General features: G+C 36.8%; 3 protein-coding genes across 4 annotated transcripts; all 3 read left to right on the plus strand.

Annotated features, from left to right (window-relative positions):
• The first annotated feature begins 1857 nt into the window (after window positions 1–1857).
• Window positions 1858–3381, plus strand: LOC108808186 (uncharacterized). The gene has a single exon (XM_018580369.1). The coding sequence runs from the start codon at window positions 1858–1860 to the stop codon at window positions 3379–3381; it is 1524 nt and encodes a 507-aa protein (XP_018435871.1).
• A 1251-nt stretch (window positions 3382–4632) lies between these two features.
• On the plus strand, window positions 4633–7497 carry LOC130495671 (uncharacterized). The gene has a single exon (XM_056987113.1). It carries the CDS (start codon window positions 4633–4635, stop codon window positions 7495–7497), a length of 2865 nt encoding a protein of 954 aa, XP_056843093.1.
• A 1666-nt stretch (window positions 7498–9163) lies between these two features.
• LOC108807339 (protein SHI RELATED SEQUENCE 4) lies at window positions 9164–10689 on the plus strand. 2 transcript variants are annotated; one of them, XM_056987545.1, is made up of 4 exons: window positions 9164–9318; window positions 9478–9549; window positions 9605–10084; window positions 10379–10689. In XM_056987545.1, the coding sequence occupies exons 3-4, from the start codon at window positions 9628–9630 to the stop codon at window positions 10585–10587; spliced, it is 666 nt and encodes a 221-aa protein (XP_056843525.1). In that variant the 5' UTR covers window positions 9164–9318; window positions 9478–9549; window positions 9605–9627; the 3' UTR covers window positions 10588–10689. The 2 variants fall into 2 exon arrangements, with proteins under 2 accessions (XP_056843525.1, XP_056843524.1); XM_056987544.1 differs by having other exon boundaries at window positions 9478–10084.
• Window positions 10690–11568: the final 879 nt, after the last annotated feature.

An 11568-nucleotide genomic window follows, 5' to 3' on the forward strand; every position in this document is an offset into this window, starting at 1 on the left:
CCACTATATCATTTTAAAATATACAAACTAGACTAATCTAATTACCTAAAAACATTGTTTTTCTAAAACAATCATAAAATAAAATTTAAATTATATATACATATTTCAAATCAAAATAATAATTTAAATTTGAATTTATATCAAAAATTGATTTAAAATATGCATATATTCAAAAATTTATTTTACTAAAATATTTTTCAATAACCATTATTAAAAAATGTTTTCAATATATATAACAAAAATACAACAAAAACGTTAATTTCATATACCAACTTAAATTAAGGTTTTTATATTTCACATTAAACTTTAAGATATAATATATATGATTATTTATAAGATGGTACATATAAAATACTATTAATTATATGATTATTTATATGATGGACCAATACAATTAATTATATGATACATAATAGTGACTAGGACTAGGCATTCATGTATTCATTCCGATTCATTTCAGATCTGTTTGGGTTTCAGGTTTTCGGGATCAAAGATTTCAGCCCCATTCATATATTTCTAAATTTCAGTTCGAATTATGACTAGGGCTGGGCGTTCAGGTATCCATTCGGATTCGTTTCGGATCTGTTTAGCTTTTGGTTTTCCGGTCAATGATTTCAGCCTCATTCAAATATTTCTAAATTCCACTTTGAATTATATTCGGATCTTTGCGGATTCAGTTCGGGTTCGGATAATCCATTTAAATTAGTTTTTTAAAATTCATTATATATTTTGAATTTCTTAAAATCTATAAATAAAATAATATATTGTATATAAATCTGAATAACATATGTTAGAATACCTAAACTTAACATATATATTGGTTTGGTTTAAATTTTGGATCAAAAATTATTTTATTTATTTTTTGGTATTTTGAGTGTATTTTTATATATTTTCAATTATTTAAATCAACCTAAAAATATCATATATATTCTGGATGTTTTAGTATGCATTAAAACTAAAAATAATTAATATATATATAAGTATATGATTTTTTTGGATACATTTTGATATCCAAAATACTTATGTTCGAATTGATTATGGTTTCAGTTGTTTAAATATCAAAATTTCAAATAATTAGGATATTTAATCAATTTTGGTTCGGGTTTGGTATTATTTTTTCGGATCGTGATCAGTTCGGTTCTTCAGATTTGAATTTTTTTATCTAGCTTTAATATTGACATGAAAAATAAATAACAATATTTTTTGAATCGGCATGGGCGTGCGGATCAAAATCTAGTATATAATTATAAAAACTCCATGGTGTGTGTAAAAGAGGATCCAGTGATATCTTAGACACTAATTAACCCTATGAGTTCCTTTTTTTGGTCAAAAACCCTATGAGTTTATACTATAAAGGAATATATTTAACCATATGGTTTCTTCTTTTTATTTGAAAAGTAAAAGTGAGGCAATTATTTTTTCTTTCAAGTTTCAACCTTACGAGGAAAGTTGCCCTAAGATAAAACCTAACTATGCTGGGTGAACTTATGAATTCACCTCTTTCCTTATTTCAATCAAATTACCATAAATATTAATGTCACATAAATAAATAAATTATAAATTACAAAAAGTAGGATGGCGATTTTTTTCTCTCCAATAGGCGATTTTGGGTCAGCCAATCAGAGTGGAGTAAACTTTCAGGGGGAATTTTCATTTACTGCTAAACGGATTAACGTGGAAGATTTCCGAAAATCTTTGGAAAATCTTAGAATATTTTCAGAAAATATTCCTTTTTATCTTAAATCTGCAAAGGAGATATGTGTTTATTTAGGGTTCATGCTCACGCCGCCTACTTTTCTCCTTCAACACAGAAACTCTCTGCACCGAAATAGCAAAGAGCTGATATTTTTGCTTCTGATGGACAACAATCTAGCAAAAGTTCTTCAGGGCATGTCATTAGAGGATGATAAGTCAATCATTATCCCGGAAGATGACGATTATTGTGCGATCAAACGAGGCTCCCAGAGCATCTTAGGTCGTCTGCTGAACCCGGAGTGCCAGAATATGGGAAGGATGCTTAGGACTATGCCAAAAATTTGGAAAGTCTACAACAGAGCCCGTGGTATGGCTCTCACAAGAGAGCGCTTCCAGTTTGTTTTTGATTTAGAAACAGACTTACAAATGGTTTTGGATCAAGGCTTCTGGACCTTTGATGATTGGGGCCTGGCGATGGAAAGATGGGTAGAGAACCCTCCTCCTAATTATCTTCAGACTGCAGCGATTTGGATCCGTCTGCATTACCTTCCGGCGAACTACTTGACACTGAAAACGATTGACACTGTTGCTGATGGAGTTGGACATGTCAAAGTGATTGAATTTGATCCAGATAAGCCTCTTCTGAATGACTATGTACGGGTGCTAGTGGTTCTAGATCTCAATCAACCCTTACGAGATAAAAAATCATTAACTCTTCCAGGAGGTAGAGTTGAATACGTTGAGGTCAGATATGAAAGAGTCAGGAAGAAGTGTTTTCACTGCATGAGGCTTTCGCATGAGAAACCGAGGTGCCCGGTTTTTCAAGGAGAGAGGAATAAGGGCAAAGGCTTAATGGGTCACAAGAGTCAACTTCAGGCTCAAGTAACCCGTCAACATCACACTGACCTTGCAGAGAAGATCATGCCGCTGCTGGCTCCATCCTTTCCTCCAGGTTTTGAACCACATTCCTCAGTGATAGTTCCTGAGGTCTTTGAGCAAATGCGCCTGTACATGAACTGCTCGGATCCAGATGAGAGAAGCATTAGAGAAGCTAAAATGAAGAAGACCCTCAATGAATTATCTCAAGACCCGGTTGCGCAGAGATCTTGTCTACGTCTTGAGGCAGCTCCAAAGATCGTCACTGTTCCATCCCCAGTCAAAGGAAGAGTTTTCGACTTTAGTAAAGTGCAAGAGAAGCAATCTACAGACGTAGCAGAGTCTTCCTCCAGGAGCAGTGCTAATCAGTCTTCACGTCCTGAACGTGATCGGGCTATTACTCCATCTCGGAGAATTCTCTTTGGAGAGACCGACATTACGGCAGATAAAGATATGAGGAATGCTTCTGATAGACACCCTCAACAGAACATAACAGTTCCTACAGCTAATAACTTGGTGGGAGTCAGAGAAGGTACACAAGTGGAGGCTGGAGTTTTTGTCATAGGCTCTGGAGATAACATTGGTGACAGAAGTAACAAGAGTCGAAACTCTTACCGTAGCCGCTCCACTTGGTCAAGGAAGAACCAAAATAACAGAAACAAGTCTGCATCTAGGCATGAGTCTGATATTCATGAGCGAGAGGATGGTAATGGAAAGCGTAAGGCGGATGAAGACGGTGAGGTCTCATCAAAAATGTCACGAAAACACTCAGGTTTGATGGTTCACCAGAAACCATCCAATCCTCAATGACGACGCTCAGTTGGAACTGTCGGGGTTTGAGAAGCAACCTGACAGTTCGACGCCTAGAGGAGATGTGTCGTGAACATCTTCCGGATTTTCTGTTTCTCCTAGAGACTAAAAACTCTAGTGATCACGTGATAAAGTTCCAGAGTTCGTTGGGTTATGATCATTGTCATATGGTGGATCCAGTGGGACTCAGTGGTGGTTTGGCTTTATTTGGAGGAGTAAATATGAGGTGAAGATACTGTCGGCCTCAGCAAGAATTATAGATACGGAAGTGAAGTTGGGAGAGCTGGTTTTCTTCATGTCTTTCGTCTATGGTGATCCGATCAGACACAGACGAATTACAGTATGGAATGAACTTCAGGATATTGGTTTAACCAGGAATGGAGGTTGGTTTTTGACTGGTGATTTTAATGAAATCATGAATAATTCTGAGAAGATGGGAGGCCCACCAAGACAAGAAAGTCTGTTTTTTGATTTCAGAGCTTTAGCCAGAAACTGCAGGTTGAAGGAAATCCCTAGCTCTGGGAATCGTTTGTCTTTGGGAGGAGTGAGAGAAGTTTTAACCAATGGACTTAAAGAAAAGGTTTGGGTGCAATGCCGTCTAGATCGAGCTTTCGGCAACGCAGAATGGTTCAGTTTATTTCCTCAGGCTCACACATTATACCTTGACAAGACTGGTTCGGATCACAGACCAATATTTACGAGTCTTGCCAACAGTGGTCAGAGGAGAACTGGCAGATTTACTTTCGATAAGAGATGGTGCAAGAAGCCTGAAATCGTAACAGTGATCAAACGTGGTTGGTGTGACAAGTTTGATGCTGCTCAAGGCTCGGTCTCAGAGAGAATAAAAGCGTGTAGGCAGGAGTTGTGCAAGTGGAAGCGACACGCCAATGTCAACTCAAGTGTGAACATCAGAAATTTGAGAAGGAAGCTTGAGGTAGAAGAAAGTAAAAGGTTTCCAAATCTGGCAATCTTACCTTCTCTACGTGTAGAGTTGGAAAAAGCTTATGATGAGGAAGAGTCCTACTGGAAGCAAAAGAGTAAGAACACTTGGTTGAAAGTAGGCGATAAGAACACCAAAGTCTTCCATGGTTGGGTGGAATCTAGACGCATGAAGAATAAGGTTCACTCTCTGATTGGTGATGAGGGAGTTGAGCACTTCACGGAAGAGAGATGGGAAATATAGCAGTTACCTACTTCAAGAACCTTTTCACAACCTCTGGCTCTGCTGATGCAACTGAACTGCTTGAGGGTATGGAGCCTAGAGTCAATGAACGGATGAATAGAGATCTTATACGGCCTGTATCAGATGCTGAAATCAAGAAAGCAGTAAAGGCGATCAAGAGTGACAGTACCCCTGGTGTTGATGGTATGACAGGACAGTTCTTTCAGAATTTTTGGAGTATAGTTGGTCCTCAAGTGACGCAAGAAGTAAGGCGTTTCTTTGAAGACGGTTATCTTCCACCGGATTGGAACTATACTGAGCTATGTCTGATTCCGAAAGTTCCAAATCCTAACATGATGAAGGATCTGAGACCTATCAGTCTTTGCTCGGTAGTATACAAGATTGTTTCTAATATCTTGTGTGATCGCCTTAAGCTGGTACTCCCACATATTATCTCCCCTACACAAGGTGCCTTTGTGGCTGGCAGACTTATCTCCGATAATCTTTTGATTGCTCATGAAATGATACATGGATTGCGGACCAACCCGGTTTGCAAATCAGACTTCATAGCGATTAAAACAGACATGTCAAAAGCATATGATCGTGTTGAGTGGGATTTTCTGGAATCACTCTTCCTGCGATTAGGCTTTCATCAACGATGGGTGTCTTGGATCATGCTTTGCGTCAGATCGGTATCAAACTCGGTGCTTCTAAATGGGCAATCTTTTGGTCATTTCACGCCACAACGAGGGATTAGACAAGGTGATCCGCTCAGTCCTTTTCTTTTCATACTCTGTGCTGAGGCTTTGGTTCACACAATGGAACAAGCAGAACGCTCTGGGAGTATTTCAGGAATGAAACTAGCGCCCCAGTGTCCGGCAGTTCAGCATTTATTGTTCGCAGACGACAGTTTTTTTCTTTGTAGAGCTACACTAGCTGAGTGTGCTGAGTTCCTACGGAGACTGAAGCTATATGGAGACTCGTCTGGTCAGATGATTAACTTCCAGAAGTCAGCCATAACTTTTGGCGCAGGGATCGATCCAGTTAACCGTCGTGTCTTAGCAGAGTTCCTTAATATAGAAAAGGAGGGAGGTGATGGGAAATATCTGGGTCTTCCAGAGTGCTTTAATGGATCCAAGAGAGAGCTGCTAGCATTCATAGGTGAAAACATGAGCAAAAGACTGCGAGGATGGTTCGCGAAGAAGCTTTCTTATGGGGGCAAAGAGGTTCTCTTGAAGTCGGTAGCGATGGCTCTTCCAGTCTATGCCATGTCTTGTTTCAGGTTGACTAAGCACCACTGTCAAAAAATCATGAGTGCTATGGCGAGCTTTTGGTGGGATGAAGATGGAGAGAAGAAGAAGATTCATTGGATATCCTGGAAGAAGCTCTGTATTTCGAAAGAGAATGGGGGTCTTGGCTTTCGAGATATCGAGGATTTTAACCAAGCTCTTTTGGCCAAACAGGCTTGGAGATTGCTCAATGATCCTGATAGCTTGATAGCCAGAATCTACAAGGGTCGTTACTTCGCATCGTCGAGCTTCATGGAGTGTGGGAAAGGATACCGTCCCTCATATGCTTGGCGCAGCATTCTGTTTGGTCGGGAGCTTCTATCGAAAGGACTCATCAGATCTGTGGGTAATGGAAGAGATACCTTTGTATGGTCTCAACAATGGATTATGGATGATTGTCCCAGAAGACCTATCAACAAACAGCGAGACTTTGATGTCAATCAACGGGTGTCATCGCTAATAGGGGAGGATGGTCAATGGGATATTGAGAAGCTGCAGTACTTCTTTCCAGAAAATGAGGTGCTGAGGATAAGGCAAATCCAGTTAGGACCTACTGAGGATAGAGATATACGGGCCTACTCTGCGAATGGAGCGTATACTGTGAAGAGCGGCTACAAACTGGCAACTAAGCACAAGGAAACAGAGGAGGTACAGTCAATGAGTTTGAGGCCGGGTGTTTTGGAACTAAAGCGACGTATATGGAAGGTTAAAACAGTTCCTAAAATACGTAGTTTCTTATGGCGAGCATCTTCGGGAGCCTTGGCAGTCGCGGAACGCCTCAACACGAGAGGACTGAACTTGGATACACGTTGTAGAATTTGCTTATCTGGTTCAGAATCCATCTCACATGTCCTCTTTGTCTGTTCAAAAGCACAAGAAGCATGGGCGTTGGCAGGTTTCCAAGATCTTTCTCACCTGCATACGTTACCGTTGACAGAGGCGCTTTCTACATGCTTGAATATGATGGAAGATGTATCTCTTTTGGTAACACAGAGACGAGATATCCCTTGGTACTTGTGGACAATCTGGAAGAATAGAAATTCACTGCTATATGCAGATACCCAGGAATCTCTTCTTAACCAGGTACAACAAGCGAGTGAAGAAGCTCGGTTATGGCATGTTCTCAATGATCAGCAAGATGTACATTCAGTGCTACGTGGTTTAAATGAAGAAACTCAGAAATGGGAACCTCATATCTTTGGCTACGCGAAGTGTAACCTGCACGCTAACTGGAGAAATGCTTCACTACACAGTGGTTTAGCATATATCATTAGAGACCAAAGTGGTAATGTCCTCCATCACGCTCGAGATGCTATCATTTTCTCACCAAACAGGTTCACAGCGGAGCTGAGATGTTTGGTTTGGGCATTACAGAGCATGAAAGACTTAGGCTACCAAGATGTGATTATAGCTTCTGACTATCGCGATGTTATCTCTGCGGTGAAAAAGCCGAAGGAATGGCCACTCTTCAGAGCTCAACTTCAGGAGATCAGAAACCTCCATACCTCATTTAGGTCGGTGGCTTTTGAAACAGAGTTAATCTCCTCAAATCAGATAGCAAGAGAGATAGCTACAAGTGTCCTACGTGATGGTCGTCTCCAATCCTATCTGGCCTTAGGAGGACCGGCGTGGCTCCATAACAGAATTTTAAGAGAATCTATCTAGACTGGCTCGCAGACCTGTTTCAGGTTGAGCTCATCTTGTTTTTTCTCTTTGTTGTTGCATTTTATCACTTTCTTCCCCTCTGTGTACGAACCCTTTGCATTATTCAGTTGATGAGTTAAAAAAAATTACAAAAAGTAAACTTTAAATAATAAACTTTAAATTCAAACCCTAAATCCAAATCTTAGATCTTAAATTTTAATCTAAACCCTAAACCATAAACCCAAACCTATACCCTAAACTCAAACTATATACCATAAATCCTAAACCCTAAACCCAAACTCTAAACCCTAAACCCAAACTATAAACCCTAAATCCTAAATCTTAAACCCAAACTGTAAACCATAAACCCGAACTCTATACCCTAAAATGTATTTGAAAATATATTTGATGATCATTAACCCAAAGGTATTTGAAAATTATGGGTTTATGATTTACCGTTTGGGTTTAAGGTTTAGGATTTAGGGTTTAGAGTTTGGGTTTAGGGTTTAGAGTTTAGGTTTAAGATTTATGGTTTGAGTTTAGGGTATAAGTTTGGGTTTATGGTATAGGTTTAGAGTTTTGTTTAAAATTTAAGATCTAAAATTTGGGTTTAGGGTTCGAATTTAGAATTTATGATTTAAAGTTTACTTCTTTTGTAATTTATGATTTATTTATTTATGTGATATTAATATTTATGGTAATATGATTGCAATAAGGAAAGAGGTGAATTCATAAGTTCATCCTAGGGGTGAACTTGTTCATGATTAATTAGCTAGAATTTGAGATATGGAAAACAAGTATAGTACGTATAGACAACCCATGTGCTAGTTTTCCGGTTCAATTATCACCACGTGTCAAATTATGGTCCCTCGGATGAGCAGGACAGAGTAAGTATTGATGAACTGATAGGATGAGAGAAATAATGGACACTAGGTGTTTTGCCCGCACATGCGGGCATAAATTTCTTATAAATACTTATTAGTTTATGTCTTATTAATCTAAAATCAGCATAATAAATTATTATTTATGTTTTTTAAATAGTTAAATCAAACATCAAAATATTTATATATGTCAAATACTTTTAATCAAAATATATACTTATTATTGTGTTAAATTTTTTTAAAACACTCATATCTTAGAAATAGTTTAGAAAATATATTTATATTTTTTGGTTGACTAATATTTACTAATAAATTTTTTTGTATCTTAATTTTTTTTAACTTTTATAATAAAATATTGTTTTCAGATAGACACAAAAAAGAATATATATAGAAGAATTATCTTTTTTTTTGATAATTCTAAAATATTATTTTGTAATCAATTATTTAATATAGCATATAACATATAAATTTTATATCATTAAAATAAATTAGTGAATAGTTAGAAACTAATAATAAATTAATAACCTATCTAAAAGTCTAAAACCTAATAAAAATATGACAAATAAGAAAAGCTAATATAACATATAAATTTAATATTAATAAAATAAAATTTGTTTTTATTTATATAGAATATTCATCAAGGCTATTATTTTAAATTAATGATTTAGTGACTCAGTTCAAAACAAATAATACATCAATGATAATTTAGCTTAAACTTAATAAAATATGACAAATAAGCAAAATTAGCTAAAATCATAGAGAACATGACAAATAAGCAAAATCACTTCATAAATAATAGTATAGATAAGAGTTATAGAGAGAGGGGAAAGAAAGTTATTTGATTGGTTTCGCTTTGCTTTTTGCTCAGAAATCAAGTTTTTCACTTTGGTTTCACAAAATCTGTCCAAAAAGACGAACATAAATTCTCTGCACAAGTCGGCGTAAAAGAAATCTAGAGCAGGTAGTTTCTGGTTCTCTCTCTCTCTCTCTCTCTCTCTCTCTCTCTCTCTCTCTCTCTCTCTCTCTCTCTCTCTCTCTCTCTCTCTCTCTCTCTCTCTCTCTCTCTCTCTCTCTCGTCACCCCAACCACTCATCTACCGATTAATGATCACAAACTGTAGGGGGGAGATAGAGATTTTAAGAGCATTGAAAGCAAAGAGAAAGACGCGGATTGGGGTGCCAATATCATCATGGTAATTAGGGTTTCTGAATGATTATTAATATTATTTTCCTAACCAAGGTTTCTAGGAGGAGCTTGTTCGAGTTTAAAAATGGCTGGGGTAGGATCATCAAGAAACAACGAAGAAGACAATCAACACAAGACAAATTGGCTTTGGTACAGAAACACAGTTAGCTCAAACACGAGCCACAGTAATCAGCACCCGATATGTCAGCAGCAGATATGGCAGCAGCAAAGCCTCGATCTATATCCGGGTCAGATCAACGTCTGTGATGTGAATACGTCATCAAGATCCGTAACCATAAGTTGTCAAGACTGTGGAAACCAAGCAAAGAAAGGTTGCACGCATATGCGGTGCAGAACTTGTTGTAAGAGCCAAGGGCTCGATTGTCCCACTCACGTGAGGAGCACATGGATCCCTGCTGCCAAACGCCGTGAGCGGCAGCAGCAGATAGAGACGCCAACAGCCAATCGAAATGGCCGTGGCTGCGGAGTTGGGAATATCCCAAAACGGAGTTGGGATCTACCGGCTACCTTAGACTCACCAGGTTGGGTCTGCATAATTGCTATATTTTATTTCAAAAGTCAATGCATCATTTTTTTCCTTGATAAAAACCATTTCGAAATTGTAAATACAAATCCAATAAAGAAACATAAATTTCGAAATTTGATTTCAAAATGGTGATAATTAGCATATTTTTTATTTAAATGTAAGAAGGTGTAAAACGCTTATTTTTGTTAGAAACAATCAAATCAGTTTTTGTTAGAAACAATCAAATCATTTTTTGTTATATATGTTTGTTTTGAACCGTTTTGCATTAATTCTGTGCAACTTGTGGTAGAGATGGGTAAGACAACATTTCCAGAAGAAGTGAGCTCAGATGCACTTTTCCGGTGCGTTAGAATGAGCGGCACAGACGACGGAGAAGGCCAATTTGCTTACCAGACTACCGTGGGCATAGCTGGTCACGTCTTTAAGGGAATTTTATATAGCGAAGGCCCAGAAAGCATGCCTGGTACACAATTCTATGAGAACCCATTAAGATCTTAATTGTTGCATAAACATTTCTTAAAAAAATATATGTCGTATGCAATGTCTTTGTTTTGAAATATAAAAACGCTTTACCATTAATAAATGATTACCTGATGACTAGTCAAGTGAGAGAAATCAGTACAATTAGATCCAGTGCATTTTGGTAATGCTGATTGTTCCAGATGCTTCTCCTAAATATGGGTAAAAGGGTAGGAGTAGGACGTTTAGTTACTGTAAATATAGTCCCACAAAATGAACAATCCTTTTTACCGTTTCAACATTTGTTTATACTGTTTAATGTCCAGAAAAAATGCTTCGTTCCTCCCATTAATGTTAACACGGACTGTTTAAGTCGAAGTACTAGAGTTAAATTAAATAAAAATCAATTGTTACTCTATTCTTCTATAGATTAAATGTTAGCGGAGTTTTCTTCTTATTTAATGAATAGTTATGAAAAAACACAATAAACGACAGGTTTAGGAAAGAAAGGTATGATTGCTTAAAGAAAAAGTTGCTAAAAAGGAAAGAAAGTTGTTTCTAATAGAGAAAAGTAGTTCAAACTTATTCCTAAAAAGTTGTCAAAACAAAAATTACTCCACAACAATTTGGAAATTGTGAACGAAAGTTGAGATATATAAATGATGAGATAGATAAATGATCCTGCAAAGAAAAATGTCTACATGAAAAGACAACTCACAACTCTATGAGTAATTAACGTGCCTATACATGATTAGGGATGGTCTATTACAGTAAATTCCAATAACTGAGGTTGTTGTTAATTGGCTACTTGGATAACTTTGTAAATTTGGTACGGATGTATTAATTTTCAAATTTCCCTATGTCACTTAAACATTTTTTTCCGTTTTACAAAAAATCATTTTAAAATTTAAATGCGATTTATAATTATTTTTAAATTAATATTAATTGTAAACTGCATTGATGTTATAAATAATTTATTTATTTTAAATATTATTATTATTTAAATAAAATATAACTAAT

This window comes from Raphanus sativus, chromosome 6, assembly GCF_000801105.2.
Source record: "Raphanus sativus cultivar WK10039 chromosome 6, ASM80110v3, whole genome shotgun sequence".
Taxonomy (NCBI): domain Eukaryota; kingdom Viridiplantae; phylum Streptophyta; class Magnoliopsida; order Brassicales; family Brassicaceae; genus Raphanus; species Raphanus sativus.

Bases quoted from the DNA above. Each gene is read 5' to 3' on its own strand.
- LOC130495671 (XM_056987113.1), top strand. From the start codon at position 4,633: ATGGAGCCTAGAGTCAATGAACGGATGAATAGAGATCTTATACGGCCT.
- LOC108807339 (XM_056987544.1), top strand. From the start codon at position 9,628: ATGGCTGGGGTAGGATCATCAAGAAACAACGAAGAAGACAATCAACAC. The intron at 10,085-10,378 runs GTTGGGTCTGCA...AACTTGTGGTAG, and splicing joins GGCTACCTTAGACTCACCAG to AGATGGGTAAGACAACATTT.
- LOC108808186 (XM_018580369.1), top strand. From the start codon at position 1,858: ATGGACAACAATCTAGCAAAAGTTCTTCAGGGCATGTCATTAGAGGAT.